The 15,710-nt window shown below is 52.0% G+C and overlaps 1 protein-coding gene across 1 annotated transcript; it reads right to left on the minus strand.

Moving 5' to 3' along the window:
• Nucleotides 1-1,788: 1,788 nt before the first annotated feature.
• On the minus strand, nt 1,789-15,344 carry MOGAT2 (monoacylglycerol O-acyltransferase 2). Its single transcript, XM_060104851.1, has 6 exons — nt 15,254-15,344; nt 10,057-10,235; nt 4,981-5,185; nt 4,494-4,668; nt 3,360-3,559; nt 1,789-1,943 (listed from the first exon to the last, which is right to left on the minus strand). The coding sequence occupies exons 1-6, from the start codon at nt 15,342-15,344 to the stop codon at nt 1,789-1,791; spliced, it is 1,005 nt and encodes a 334-aa protein (XP_059960834.1).
• Between the last annotated feature and the right edge of the window lie 366 nt (nt 15,345-15,710).

Here is a 15,710-nt window from a genome sequence, read left to right on the forward strand (position 1 = left end):
GTTATGAAGAGGTCACTGTAAGTGTTATTGACATAATGCATGTGAAGCCTCCACCCAGAGCCCAGCATGCAGCAGATTCTCAGGACGGGGCTCAGGGAGCTGACTCTGCCCTTCTCTGGGGTCACTAAGACAGATGCCCAATTCAGCCCGAGGCATCCACTGCCCCTCTGACCTGGCCCATGACCCACTCCAGCTCAGGCACCTCCCAGGGCTCCTTCCTACCTGGGGGATCAATTCTTGACTCCTTGACTGGATATTAGCTCCCCCAGACAGCAGGCCAGGAGGCATCATCAGGGACCCTATCTGCCAGCCCCGCCTCTATCGCAATAGAAGTTTGCTGCACAAAGGCCTAAACCTCAGCCTCCTGTTCCCTAAACCTCACCTTGACCCTGACCCTCCCCAGTAATTCTCCCCCACATGTGCCCTGCCCCTCCCTCCTCTCTGCTTTGCTCGCTCAGCAGCCCCCATGTTTCCGCCTCGCCCCCTCCGGATACCTAGCAAAGCCCAGTCCCCCTGAGAGGGTGAGGCTGGGCCGGGCCACTTGGCTGCTGGCAGAGCTGTGCTGGCTGACCCCTGTCCCACCCGTCACCGGCACCGGCAAGCTGTGTCATCAGGCTGGGCCCCAGCAGGCTCTTTGTCCCCGGCGGATAATGATGACTGAGAACTTCTCCCAGGTCAAAGGGCAGCCTGATTTCAGGAGAAGACCGGAGGTCTGCCCAACCCTGAGGGCCTTCATTCTCTGGCTGGTCTGCCCAGTGTCTTTACATAACATCCCCCTTGTTTCCAACAGAACAGGTCACAGGAGGTAAGCTGGAGTTGACTGTTCAGTGAGGAAGAGGCGACATGCCATTCTCTGGCCCATCTGATCCACCATCTGGGAAGGGGAGACAGGGCAGCAGGGCTGGGGGGCCAGGCTGGGGGGCAAAGGTGAGGCTTTGACCAGCGCTCCCAGGTGGAAGTGGGGAGGATGAGAAAAAAAGTAAAATAGAATCTTTCATTTGATGAATTGACATTTATGGAGCCCATTTTTAATACCAAGGTCAGGGCTGAACTTACAAAGGATGGAGTAGGAGTTGCCTCACGGAGCTCTCAGCCCATGTGACGTCAGAGCTGAGATCAGAGGTCATCCTAGTCACTCGGGGGAACTGAGACTCAGAAGGAGGGCGAAGAAGTCCGCTCCCGGTCATTCAGCCGATGACAGAGTGCAATTCTCCTTCCCTACCTTCTGGGCCCCTCTGGCTGCCATTTCAGGGCTCAGAGGACTCAGAAACTCAAAGGTGCCCACGGTGAGTGCAGGGGCTTTGTGGCCTCACCCTCCTCTCCAGCTCAGGGAGGGAGGAGCTGGGACAGGCAGGATGCAGGATGAGGGAAATTGTAGGAGAAAGGGCTGCAGCTGGTGGCTTCTTGCAGCTGTCACTCAAGGCAGAGGAAGAAAAACCTGGTAATTTTTCCTGCCCGCTGAGTGACAGGACCACAGAGGACGGAGAACCCGGACATTATTCCCTCCTAGCATCTCTCCCATTTCTCAGGTGGGCAGACCAAGGAGAGGGCTCCTTGCAGAGGGGTCACAGCAGGAGTGCAAATCACCGATGCCAGAGTCTGGTCTCCTCTGCCATGTTGCCAGTTGTGACTCGGGGCCTGGCATGGGTTAGAAACGCAGGAGTCATCGAAGGCTTTAGAGATGTGTTCAATGGACACCTCCGCGAAGCCTTCTGGGATCACAGCCCCTCCCTCTATTCTCCCTAATGTCAGCCCTGCCCTTTGGGCAGCCCCTCCTCTGGGGAGGCATTAGCAGAATTCCAAGTGTTGGTCACTGGGGACGTTGTACTTGAGCTTGTGGGCTTCGAAGAGGTTGCTTAGCTCATTCATGTAGCGCTGGTGCAGCCTGTCCACCTCTTCCTGTGAGGGACACGGCGTCTTCTGCACCTCGATGGGCGTCCCCACTGCAAGACACAAAGGAGTGAGGTGGCCCAGAGCAGGAACCACCAGAGCTGCAGTGCACTTGGGGTTCACACCACAATGGTCATCCGTGCAGGAAAGTGCTCTTATTGTCGCACTTTCAATTCTATTTTGGGTGATAAGTTCTAAGATGTTAGGGCAACTCCAAGATTCTGATATATTAACAATACCACCAGCTGGCATTACAAGCAATAGCTCCTATAATCGTCCTAACAATCCTATATGGATAGAACCTGCTAATATTCCTGTTTGACAGGTCAGGCAATGAGGCTCAAGGAGGTTAAGTAACTTGTTCAAGGTCACATAGCCAGGAAGAATCAGTGCCAGGTGGTAAGCCCTGGGGGTGTGCTCTTAACCTCCAGGCCAGGTGGCTCTGGGAGTCTCAGATACTGTTGATGGGAAGCACCTGTATGTCTTGCGGGGAGGCGGCCCACAGCCCAAGAGCCCTTCTTCCCCCCTCTCTCTCCATGCTGGCCTGCAGTGCCCCCTTTCTAGGGAGGGATCGGGAGGCCCTATCTACCTCCTTCCTCTGGTTCTGCCTGGCTCAGGAAGAAGCTGCTATGTGTTCTTCTCTTGGGAATGGCTCTGGAGGCATCACTTGTGAATTATATTCATGAAAATATTACCACACAACCCAGGGAAAGCCATGGTGTAGGGCGCTGACCAAGTCTGTACTCAACTAAGAAATGATTGCGTGGCTGGAGATGAACAGACCTCTCTCTACAAGCTTTGCCATTGGAACCTAGGTGGAATCCAAGAAGAAAGCAAATGAGCTGTCCAAGTAGCTGGAAAGACGGTGCTAAGTCCATGCACTGAAGCCCATGCCCATTATTTACAGGAAAATCCCTCAGGCTTTCTTTCATAGCCTTCTGATTGCTACTTTACACACAATTCTAACACCTGGAATGCCCTTCCCTTGTATCCATCTTCTCCAATAAGCCTTATGAGATCATCTGGTCAGAATTAAACCCTCCTTCTTTGGTGTAATAAAAAAGTCAAATAGATCCTGGCCAAACCTCAACTTATTTACTCAAGGGCAGGGTGTTCTTTTGGAAATGAGTTAACTTCTCTGAGTCTCAGTTTGCCATCAGTGAAATGGGGATGATAGTCCCTGCCTCCAAGGTTGTTGGGATACCTGAGCTGCTGCATGTTAGAAGCCAGTCCAGTGCCTGGCACACAGCAGGTGCTCGGTACTCAGTAGTGGCTGCTGTTCTTTGTGTCTCTGTTAGAGTCCTCCTCCCAGACTACCTTATATCTGCCTGTGTAACTGTTTCCCAGTCTAGAATGTGAGTTCCACAAGGTCAAAGATGTGTCTGGCCCATGTGCATGTCCCCTTGCAGCACATGGCCTGGGCCCCTTGCCCTGTAGGCTTCCCCATCCCAGCCTGGGTCTTGGCTCACCCACGGTGGTGATGGGCTTGCGGTAGGGCATAAGACCAAAGCTATACTGGAAGACACCACGGCCATGGAAGAGCGGGAGGGAGACTCCCATGATCTTCTGCAGTCGGTTCTGGGTCTGGCGCAACCAGGAGCCAGGAGAGTTGTCCACCTGGTCAAATAGGTCATTCTCCCCAAAGGAGAAGATCGGCACCAGAGCTGCCCTGGAGGGAGACAGGAGAGAGGGTTAGGAGGTGCAAGAAGGTGCAAGCTTGTCACCTAGCTTCCTGCAGGGACCCAGTGACCAGGAATTGGGGTAGAGAACAGAGCCCTGGGATGGAAGTAGGAGGCCTCTGGTGTCTCCCAGTCCTGCTATGGCCTTGCTTTGTGATTGTGGGCAGGTCCCAGCTCCTCTCAGGACCACTGCCTGGCAGTTGTAACATGACAGGGAGACTAGAATGCTGCAGAGAGTCCTCCCAGATAAAAAAACATTTGCAAACTTTGGAAAAGTCTCACCTTCCTCAGTTAGCTTGTATTCTTCAAAGACGCTCCAAGGTAGGAGAATAGTTCTAAACAATGCCCCAAACTCCATTCTCCCAGATCCCCTCTGTCTCAGATCTAATGCTGGCTTTCAGCAGTATGACCCTTGACACTTAGTCCCTTTAATCACCAAATCTCCCTTCTAGACTCTTCTCTGGGTATTTGGGAAGGAGACAGTACATCGTCACCAACACAGAATCTTCAATGTGAATGGACTGAGAATCTCCCTGCCAGGGCTTCCCTGGTGGCACAGTGGTTAAGAATCCACCTGCCAATGCAGGGAACACGGGTTCAAGCCCTGGTCTGGGAAGATCCCACATGCCTCGGAGCACCTAAGCCCATGTGCCACAACTACTGAAGCCCGGGCACCTAGAGCCCGTGCTCCGCAACGAGAAGCCTGCGTGCCGCAATGAAGAGTAGCCCCCTCTCGCCACAAATAGAGAAAGCCCATGTGCAGCAACAAAGACCCAATGCAGCCAAAAATAAATAAATTAAATAAATTAATTTTAAAAAAAAATCTCCCTGACAAAATAGGATCTGCATTAATTTCTGCTGTCTTCCCACTAAAATACAATCCTTGCCAATCTCCAACTGAACGAGAGCCCTCTCCCCCGATACCCGTGCATCAGGGCGAGCCTGATGAAGCCCTTGCGGTTCCGCAGCAACAGCCTGTAGGCTCCAGGCCTAGCGTTCAGTGCCTCCTGGGCGCCCCCAACAATGATGGCCAGCAGACTGCCACCTCCCTTCCTGTTCAGAATGTAAGCGGCGCTCTCCTTGTCTGCTGAGACCAGCCCTGGGGAGAGGAAGAAGGTCAAGTATGGTGTGAAGGGGGCAGGGATGGTGGAGGAGGATGTGCTCTGGGCTCCACCCCCCCCAACTGGGAGTTCCCTGAGGACTGGGACTGTGTCCTCCCCCTCTTCCCAACCCCTTGCCGAGCTCTTTGCTGGGCATGGAGCTGTGGGAAGTGCTTCCTTGGGTCTAGCCTCCTTCTCCACTACACATGTTCTTGGATTAAGTACAGAATTGTTAGAAGTCCTCCTTAAAATCCCTCCTCCATGCCTCCAGCCCTCATCTCCCTGGGCTACCCAGGGGTGGCAAGACTCACCCCCTGACAGGATGTAATCCCTGAAGAAAGGGGCCCAGAACCACAAGTTCAGCATCATCAGATGTGGGCGGATGCCGGGGAACAGTGAAGAAAAACCGGTGCTCTCGGTGCACAGGTTGGTAAAAGCTCCAGCTGCCAGGACCCCATGGGGGTGGAAGCCAGCGAGGTAGTTCCGGGAGGGGTCCAGCTCCACGGTCTTGACCAGCTGCAGGGACAGCAACCTGGTGAGTGGGGGCTGGATCTCAGGCCCTCCCTGATTCTGCCATCACCAGTGTGACCTTGAGCAACTTGCTCCCCCTCTCTGAGCCTCAGGTTCTCATGAAGATGGAGATATACGTTTGATTGCATCTAGGGAGACCGTGGTGCCCTCTGTGTCTCAGACTTGCTGCTGGCTTCGGACAAATTGCTTCCCTCTCTGGCTTTTAATTTATCAAATGCGGACATTTGATCCTGTCCCACCTACCTCCCAGGACTGCTGAGAAGCTCAGGTCCGTGACTGCCATGGAATTACCAAGACTACAGGACAGGATAATCATAATTGATACATTGAATTATAACTGGTATAGTTCATACACCATCAAGGGCCACACAGGGGTGCCACTATGCTTGAAGAGCCCTATTTTAACAAAACTCCCTATGAGAAAATTTGGCGCTTAGGACCTGGGAGTGAGCATTTGCAAGATATATCAGGGGTGGTTGAAAGAGCATGCAGACCTGGAGATTGGCCCAAGTCCTGTTTAACCCTCTGTATAATGCAAATGTCTCCCTGGTGGTTCTCTGCTCCCCCCATGTCAGACCTTCATTGCCATCCACCCACCTCTTCCCCTGCCCATTGGCAGCTCTGCCCTGGTCTGGTCAGTCCTGCAGCATGGAGGGTGCCGGGGAGACCACTAGATGTTGTAGAGGGAGTGGGAGAGGAGAGCTGTTTGTCATTAGCAGCTTCCAGGCAAAGTGGCATGAAGGTGGAAGGAGAGGAACTGAGTTAACAAATGCTGCTCCGCCATTTACTGGACAGGCTTCAGTGTGCAAAGATTACTGCCGGGGCACTGATTGTGTGTGTGACCAACCCCTTCTCCACTCTGCCAGTAACTGCCGGGCCTGCCCTCTACAGAGCCCTGTTATCTGGGAGGCACAGCCATCAGAGTTGGAGGCCCTGAGGCCCCTGGCCCAAGCCCTAAGCCCCTGGCAGGAAGCTCCCTGACAATTCTGCATAGGCCTCGCAATTTGCATTTCCAGGCATCAGCAGTCCATTCCACTCTGGCTCAGCTTTGGCACCATGAAAGTTCATCCTGTCACCAAGCTGAAATTTTCAGAATAACCCTGAGGATTCTTGTTGCCTTCGGGCCCCAGAGGCCTGGCTGCCTGCTCTCAGAGCAGCCTGGTGGGACCCAAGGGGTAGCAATGGGGGTCTGATCCTGTCTGCCCTACCCAAGCTGAACAGCCCCAAATTGTCCTGTCCTTGACCTGGACTTGATCTCCGCAAATCCCCACCCCCCAGTATGCCCTCTGGTTACCCTTGACCCTTTGCAGAAAGGCTGAGGGGACCATAGGTGGAGGTGCCATTGCTTCCAAGATGAGGACAAACCTCTTCCATTCATTCAGTGGGGATTTATTGGACGTGAAAATAAGGACAAGCAGAGATAATTCTGGTTATTCTCATTGGGAAAGGTGTTTCCTTAGGAACCCATCTCGGTGTGTTTCTTGAAAAACATACCTGGCTCCCCGCACTGAAGCACTTGCTTATGAATTCTCTTTCTCAGCTAGTGGGAAAATAATTTTGTACAACATGCCTAAACGCTATGAGGCAGTATTTATCAATATTACAATTGAAAAACATAACTGACCTTTTAGGCCAGCAACTCCACTGCTGAGGAATTTAGCTACAGAATTTCTCATACTTGTGCAAAATGACATCTGAACAAGATTATTAACTGAAGCATCATTTTAAGCAATACCAAAACTTGGCATCCACTCAGATGTCCATAAACAGGGCCCATTTAGACAAATTATGGAACATTCCCTCATGGGCCACTGTGTAGCCATAGGGATGTACGACAAAGCTCTTCCTGTCCTGATATGGGAAGATGCCACAATTGCTTGTCGGGTGAAAAAGCAAAGAGCAAGACGATGCGCGCAGAACGTCACCAGCTGTGCCGAGAAGGGTAACAGGAGGTGGAGACAGCTCCTCCTGGGGGAAATGTTGCCTGATTCTCCACCATTAGCCCTTTAGGAAGGCTAAGGGTGAGGTTGGAAAGCTCCAAGACACAGAGACTGTGCCCTAATTTTGCTTGAAATTCACAACTAGATGCTAGTTCGTAAAATCACAGTAAGAACTGATAGCAGCTCAGGGATCCACATGCATTTGACAGGGAAGGCAGAGGCTTGTGGATGTGGGGAGCTCCAGCAGAGTGGGGACTCCTTATCAGGACCCCCTGCCTCCTGGCCAGCCCAAGATCCCTGCAGGACCTGCGCTTTGAAAGTGTGTGGAAGCGTAGGAGGGTCTCCAGGGAGGTGGTGGGGTCCAGAATCCGCAGGCTCCCAGCCCAGGACAGGCGAGTCAAAGTGCTCATCTCCCCCCTCCCTGCAGGCCTCTTGGTGGTACTGCCCGCCCTCTGCAGGTGGTGATGCCACAGGCCTGCAGTGGGCAACAATCCTGAACACTGTGCACATGGAATTTCTGCAAAACAAGTCCAGTGTTAGTAGTGCCAGGGTTGAGAAACCCTCCTGGGGGGCTAACTGGCTGGAGGAGCAGGAGGATGGCGGATAAGACAGGCACAGAGCTGCTCAGCATCAGGTTCCACAACTATCAGCAGCTCCAGCTGTAAAGAGAGCCAGAGGCTGTCCTTTGGAGGTCGCGGGATGGCAGGAAGACAGCCCCCTGGAGAGCCTTCAGTTGAAGAGCTCCAGTTCTGTGGAATGGCCTGCACTGGCCTCCATTACCTTATCCCGAAAAACCTCTCCTGCCTCATCCCCAGGTGCACCTTCTGCTTTAGTCACACTATTGCTCAGAAACCATGCAGTGGCAGGCTTCCGGACCTGAGCTTGCGCTCTTCCCTTCGCAGGCCGCCTTTCCTTCCCTGGTGGACTCAGGATTTAGCTCACAGTGTGGAGTGAGACCACAGAGCCAGAATCTACAAAGCTCTACTTGAGGCCAGAAACCACTTATAGTTTTCCTTGGCCTGGTAGCTGATGTCACAAACACTCTCAGGCTACAGGCCATACTTTCCCATGGAAACTCTGGCCTTCCTGGCACAGAAGAGTGAGCCTGGGAAGAGGAGAGGGAGGGATGGGAATTCAGAATCTCAAAGCTCAGAAGTCCTGGGGTGGGGATGAGGGACTCTGCCCATAACATTCCCATGGCTTCCCTCGGGACCCAGCAAACCCTGCTCGTTTCTGCTGACAAGGTCCTGGGAGGGCACCCTGCAGAGGAAGCAGATATGGGGTCGAGGAAGACTGCCCCCACCCGGGCACCTCAGGTTGGCTCAGCACTGCCCACTCGCTCTGCCCTTCAACATCGATCACCCCTAATGAGCATGGAAGCCTCTGCCAGCCAACTTCCTGCCCTCTGCCCAGCCCACTTCCTGCCCTCTGCCCAGCCCCTGCCCTGTTGCCCTGCCTTGCCCTGCCCCATCCCACCCTTTCCCTTTGCCCAGGAGGCCCTGCTCACTGGATGCTAAGGGCTCCTGCACCCGAGCTGTTGCCCAGCCTTTGCTAGTCCTTGCTGGGCTCCAGAACTATCAGAAGGGAGCAAGGCGGGAACTCTGACTCTGCTGCTGAGGGCTCATGACGTGGCCAAGCTGTTTACCCTCTTTGAGCCTGTTTCCTCCATTCCCTATCGCTTTACCAGCTGGGGACCTAATTTCTGGAGGGCCAGGAAGAGGTGGGGCTCCCAGATTGGGGTGCGAGAAGCCATGCAGGTGTGGGTCTTCCCTAGACCCATAGCTATGCCCACATCTCCCCAGAATCCCCAGCAATTCAGTAAAATACTACAAACTACTAGTTTACTGAGAACATACAAAGTGCTTTACTTGCTGTCTCATGGAATCCACACAACCCAATGATGTATGTGGCATCATCTCCACTTTACATATGAGGAAACTGAGGCTCAGAGAGACTGTGTAACTCACCCAAGGTCACGCCACTTGTATGTTGCAGAAATGATAATAGAACCTAGTCTGTTTAGCTCCAGAGGCCACACTCTATATGTTTCTTCTCTCCTGTTTCCAGAGGAGGGCCACCTGCCCCTGCCTGGCACCTCTCTGAGTCCCCATTGCCTTCCCTATCCTATCTGGACAATAAATCATCCCTGCCCAGCTGCTTATACCCAAGACTTTAGTCTGTCTGGGATTCAGGAAAGGAGCCAAGGTCAGTTCACTCAATCAAGGATTTTGCTCCACTCAGGACGGAACTTTGGGTCCAGGGTCAAGTGTCCAAAAGGCCATGAGGTGCCCTGAGTCTGAAAGTCAGAGATTCAAAAGCACTCAAGTGGGAAGGATCAGTGTGCTCACTGGATACATTTGTAAACTAAGATTTAGAATGGGGCAAGGCCTTGTCCAAGGATGCCTAACATACCAGAGTGAGGGGCAGAATCTGAGAACAAGTTCAGGGTCCTCTCCCCTGTCCCTTTAAACTGACTTAATGTACAAACTTTAAATCAGTAAAAGGGTTTGTATGTGAACTTGATCACATCCTTGTCCCTCTCTAGGGGTTAGTCTCCTCATCTTATGAAGTGTGGGGCTAGAGGGTCTCTTAGGACCTTAAGTTTATTACCTTCACCCCCAGGCATGGCTACTGAGGGGTTTATACCTATAAGATACATATGTGTGTCACACTACATGGCCCACAGAGCTCCTTCAAATCCGGTTCATTCATCAGTCCTCATACTTGCCCCATATCCCTGCAGGTGGGAAACCATGGCCAGACAGAAGCTGGACTCTTCCCCAGGCCACATAGTGGTGGAAGCCTGGCTCCTACCTCCCAGCCCAGTATTCTGCTCACTGCACACAGGGCCGCACTTCCCCACGGACACGTGGGGCACTACGGTCCTGGCCACACCCAGCCAGCCCCATTACTCACTGAGATGGGGAAATAGTCCTTCATGTACTTCCATACGACCCAGCGCCTTAAGGCCTCAATGCGCCTGCCGCCCTGCCATGGCTTGTCTCGGTCCAGGTACCACCAGGTTGCATACAGGATACTGAAGATCCAGAATCTTGTGAACAGGAGACCTATGAAGACCACAATGCAGATCTGGGCTGGGGAGGGAAGCAGGAACCATCAGTGGTCAGAGGGGTGAAGGAAGGATTTCTACCCCAATGCCCAGCAGTAGCAGCACTGTCCTGTCCAGCCCTCACCCCAGGGAGAAGGGGTCAGCCTCCCCTGCCTTCAAAGAGGAAGGAATGCAGCCCATCCAGTGTCATACTGGGAGCCTGGATTTGAAGCCAGGTAGGCCTAACTCCAAACTCACTTTTTCCCACTGCACCAGGCTGCCTCATTCACTCCAGTCTTCCCCCTCCACCTCCTCTCTGTCCAGTTAAGTATCTATATTCACCAGGTGCTCAATAAATGCCTGGGGGAGAAGTGACTGGTTTAACTGTTTCTCGTTTCCACCCTTTGGGCCCTCAGAGAAAAAGGAGATATTCTCTCTGCCCAGCCCTCTCTCTGTCCACTCTCGCCCATCTTTCCATAGATAAATCCTGCCAGATCCCCCCTCTAATTAAAGTCCTTCCATGGCTTTCTCATAACTTTAAAAACAGCCCAGGTAGCTCAGCCTGGCACTCAGGCTCCCCATGGCTGGTCTGATCCCCCTCCCACTCCACCCTCACTCACCCACGTGCACCCCATGCTCCGGCCACATGAAACTGCTCAGTGTACCTACACTGAGAGATTGAGTTCCTTCAATCTCTTAGCTTTTGCTTATGCTGCTTCCTCTGCCTGCCATGCCCTTTCCTGGTGAAGGAGGCAGGAAGGAAGAGGCCAACTTGTGGCTGGCCCATGGGTTGGGGTGCAGCATGGCTAGGACCAGGCCAAAAGAGGAAACACCTTCTTACCTACGATTCCAAGTCCCTTGCGGCAAACTAATCCTGGCTTCATCTCAGGGTCAGGAGGTCTATGAGGCTGACCCTTACCTGATGCTAATGGAACATCATTCCCAGAGAATATTTCTCCCTCCCCATCCCATTCCTTCCACTCAACACCATGCACTCACACTCTTAAAAAGGTCAGCCTCCGGTTGTATTGCATCTGAAAGTGGGGTAGACTGGGTCTGTCATTCCTGGCAGGCTTCCAGGAGAAGAGGACTTTTGACCCAGTCTGAACAGTAGTAAAATTCATAAGCCAGAGAAAATAGGTTGGGGCTCACAGATGTTCAGTTTACACAGAACACCTATGTGCCAGGTGTTGGTGGTTCAGCCGTGAACAACAGAGAAAAATTCCTGCCCTCGTGGAGCTGACTTTCCAGTGCTGTGTTTGTGGCACTTGTTTTGTTTTTTTAAATTTCTATGGTGGTAAAATATACGTAACATAAACTTTATCATCTGAACCATTTTTAAGTGTACAGTGGCATTAAGTTCATTCACATTGACCATCGTGACCATCCATTCCCAGAACTCTTTTCATTTTCCCAAACAACCTCTGTACCCATTAAACAAAAACTCCCATGTCCCTCTCCCCCAGCCCCTGGCAACCACAATTCTCTTTTCTGTCTCCATGAATTTGATTAGTCCACAAATCTCACATAAGAGGAATCATAAAGTACTTGTATGTGTGTGTGTGTGTGTGTGTGTGACTGGCTTATCTCACTTAGCACAATGTCCTCAAGATTCATCCATGTTGATGTATGTTTCAGAAACTCCTTCCTGTTTATGGCTGAATAACATTCCATTGTGTTATTTGTGGCATTTGCTATACATTCATCCATCAATGGACCGATGGACAATTGGGTTTCTTCCACCTCTGTACTTTATTTTAAAATAGCATTTAATTAGTCACTAATAATGAAAAATGGGGAGGCTTCACACTCAAACCCATTCATCTGGCGTCTCTTGAACAGCGGGAAGGAGCGACAGCCCTGAGTCACCGCCATCGCAGGCAGCTCCCCTCCAGGCATTTCCCCTCCTTCCCAGGCCTGCTGGCCAATGGCTGCTGGAACCTGTGCTCTCACATCAGCCTTGTGATTCCTGGAGGATTCAGAAAAGGACAAAAGACACTCCTGGTGAGTTGATAACTTTTTTGTTTGCCTTTAAGTTATTTTTTTTAATAAAAAACTTGAAAGGGAGGGCTTCCCTGGTAGCGCAGTGGTTGAGAGTCCGCCTGCCAATGCAGGGGGCACAGGTTCGTGCCCTGGTCCGGGAAGATCCCACATGCCGCGGAGCGGCTGGGCCCGTCAGCCATGGCCGCTGAGCCTGCGCGTCCGGAGCCTGTGCTCTGCAACGGGAGAGGCCACAACAGTGAGAGGCCCGCGTACCGACAAAAAAAAAAAAAAAAAAAAAAAAAAAAAAAAAAAAACTTGAAAGGGAAAGTTGCAGAAGAGTGGGAATGAAATGCCACCATTTGCATGAAGAATAACATGTCCACCCTTGTGGATGCTCATGCATAGAGGCTGGAAGGACACCTGCAGATCTGGAGGGAGGAGGCAGACGCCAGGAGATAAGGGATAAGGATGGCTTGGCAGTTGACTTAGATTTTATCATTTTTATTTACATAACAAATATTTAATGTGAGAAAATGGTAAAGAACCTCAGCTAGGACTCTCTGCCCTTGGGCAAAATCAAGTCTACCTGGGTCGATCCCCCTTTCAGAAAACCGCCTCGCCTCTAGAGAATAAAACCCAGTTGTTAATAGTGGCTCCCTGGAGGGAATTCCCTGGCCATCCAGTGCTTAGGACTCCGCACTTTCACGGCTGCTTTCACACAAGCCACGATGTGCACGGCCCAAAATGAATGAATGAATGAATGAATGAATGAATGAATAAATAAATAAATAAAATAGTGGCTCCCTGGAGGGTAGGATTTGGGGAAGTCTTTCACTTTTAGGATACATATTTTGTTTGGATGTGTTACAACGGCACGTATTCATTTTTGTAACTAACATAGCATGTTAAGGTTAGGAAAAAACCCACAAAAGAGGAACTTGCACTTGACAGAAAGAACTCTCCACCATTCCCCTCACCCTGAGGTCACCTTTTAACTCCTGTCAGCAGGCAAAACCCAAACTTGGGGATCTTTTCAGTCCCTTAGGAAGGGAGACACCTTCTTTCACCTTGTAACACCAAGGGGGAGAAACGTAAGAACCCACTTTACTGAGACCCAGAGAGGGTATGTAAATTGGCTAAGGTCCCACAGCAAGCTAGTAGGATGGGACCTGGCACTCAATTCTACTCTTTTGTCTACATCATGCTCCCAACATTCATTCATTCAACAAACATTTATCAACACCAACTCTTCTAGGAGCTGGAGATGCAGCTGAGAACAAGACCAACTATTTGAATGGAGTTTACCTTCTTCCTGTGTGAGTGTGTGAAATATAGAGGAGAGGAAAGGAAACAGAGTAAACATGTAACCCACTGGAAAGTATTTGTTTCTGGGCCCTGAGTCCTCAGTGACAGGCCCTGGTTGACCTCTCTGGCCACTTCTTTGCCCCTCCCCAAAATGCCTGCTCTATGTCCAGCATGAGCCAGCCGGTCACAACATGTGTGGTGTTTACTCCCCCACTGGAAGCCCTTACTCTCCTGCCAGTCTGTAAATCCCACCCTGTGGTCTCATCTCCTAAGTATCCTTGAAAAGGGGCCCTTTCTTTCCTTTCACTGCCAGACCAGGGGAGGCAATCTTTTTCTTAAAGGGCCAGATTGTAAATATTTTAGACTCTGAGGCTATATGGGGCAACTTAGAGGATATTACATAGGCACATAATCATTTGAATTACGCAAACATTTAAAATGTAAAAACTCTTCTTGGCTCATGGGCTGTACAAATGCAAAAACAATCAGTGGAAGGGGCTTCCCTGGTGGCGCAGTGGTTGAGAGTCCGCCTGCCGATGCAGGGGACATGGGTTCGTGCCCCGGTTCGGGAAGATCCCACATGCCGTGGAGTAGCTGGGCCCGTGAGCCATGGCCGCTGAGCCTGCGCGTCCGGAGCCTGTGCTCCGCAACGGGAGAGGCCACAACAGTGAGAGGCCCGCGTACCACACACACACACAAAAAAAAAAAAAAAAAAAAGAAGAAGAAAAAAAAAACAATCAGTGGGCTGGATTTGGCCCATGCCACATGGGACCCCAATCTAGCTGGTGGCTACTCCCTGCTATTGGTCTACCCCCCACACCCCAAACACAGCAGATCCATAGACTTCAGGCACTGAGACCTATCCCACACAGATTGGACCTTGTCACTCCTGTACCAAAAAGCCTCCTGGGCTCCACTTTGTCCCCAGGATAAGGGACAAGGTACAAGCTCCTGCTCCTGGCGCGAGTGGGCTCAGATCCCTTTGCTCAGCGACCCTCCCTCTAGCTCCAGACCCAGCGCTGCTTGACCTCCCTGTGCTGCTCCTGACGTTGCCAGGGTCCCCGGCTGGGCTGGGGGTGGGCCCGGACAGTCAGACACACTCCTGCTGGGAAAGCTTTCCCAAGGCCAGCTGGGCAAGACGTCCCTCATCCCCTGTAATCCCTGGGCCTCAGCCCACCTGGCTCTGGGCCCCCAGTGCCCTTTGCCCAGGAGCCAGCCTACTTGTCGGCTTGTGGCCTCCTGCCCCTGCTCCACACCTCCTCCCACGCCCTCAGCCCTCTCTCCTCCCTCTGCTGCCTTCCCTCTCCTCCTCTGGCAGTAGGAGGGGTCCAGACCTACAGCCTTGGACATTTAAGGCAAATTAGCTTCCCTGCTCATCTATGGAATGGGGTAACCGGGGATATTTTAAATGTTTTAACAACCCTTAGGGCAGAGACACAGGTCAATCATCAGGGATGCTAGGGGCAGGGAACTGGAGGGCTTGCTTTAGCTGCAAAATTTCGGGGAGCTTCTGAGCGAGGACATGGGGTATGTGTATGGTATTTGTGTGTGTGTGTGTGTGTGTGTGTGCGCGTGCACCCATGTTTGTGTGTGAGTGTGTGAAATGGCTATTGACCAGTCTGTAAAGAGTATGTCCACAGTTTAACGCCAGTGTAGTGGCATCAGTGTACAGGCTGAACACTAGCCCTGCGGGGAGCACTCCCTACCCAGTCTGGCACCAGCAGGTGAGACGAAGAGTCCCATGGCCTCCCATCCCCCCAGCCCAGCCCACCTTACCCAGAGCCAGAAAGGCGAAAACCCACTGCAGGACCACAAAGGTCTGCATCCTGCGCTCCCATGGCACGGACAACGGTGCAAACTCCACCATGCTGTCTCTTTTGGTTGATTCCGGTGTCTTCTCTGAGCTCTGCTGTGGTCTTAGGCACCTACTTACTGGTTTTTGCTGCTGCCAGAGGTTGAGTAAGCGTTAGTGGCTGGAGAGGAGGGTGCCCCACCCCACACTGCCCAGCCCAACGCCTCCCTGTCCCCGCCCTGCCAAGGATCTGTTTCCTGGTAGAAAGCTTTGAACCCACTTGCCCTGGAGCCAGGTAAAGGAAGCAGGGAGGGAAGGACATTTGCCTCCTCAAGCAAAACCTTATCTGCCAGATGCCTTTCTCTGTTTGCTTGAATCTTGCCCTCCACTTGGCAGATAAAGCACTGAGTATAGGGCAATCCTGTCCCTCTTCACCTACCC

Source organism: Mesoplodon densirostris, chromosome 7 (genome assembly GCF_025265405.1).
Source record: "Mesoplodon densirostris isolate mMesDen1 chromosome 7, mMesDen1 primary haplotype, whole genome shotgun sequence".
NCBI lineage: Eukaryota > Metazoa > Chordata > Mammalia > Artiodactyla > Ziphiidae > Mesoplodon > Mesoplodon densirostris.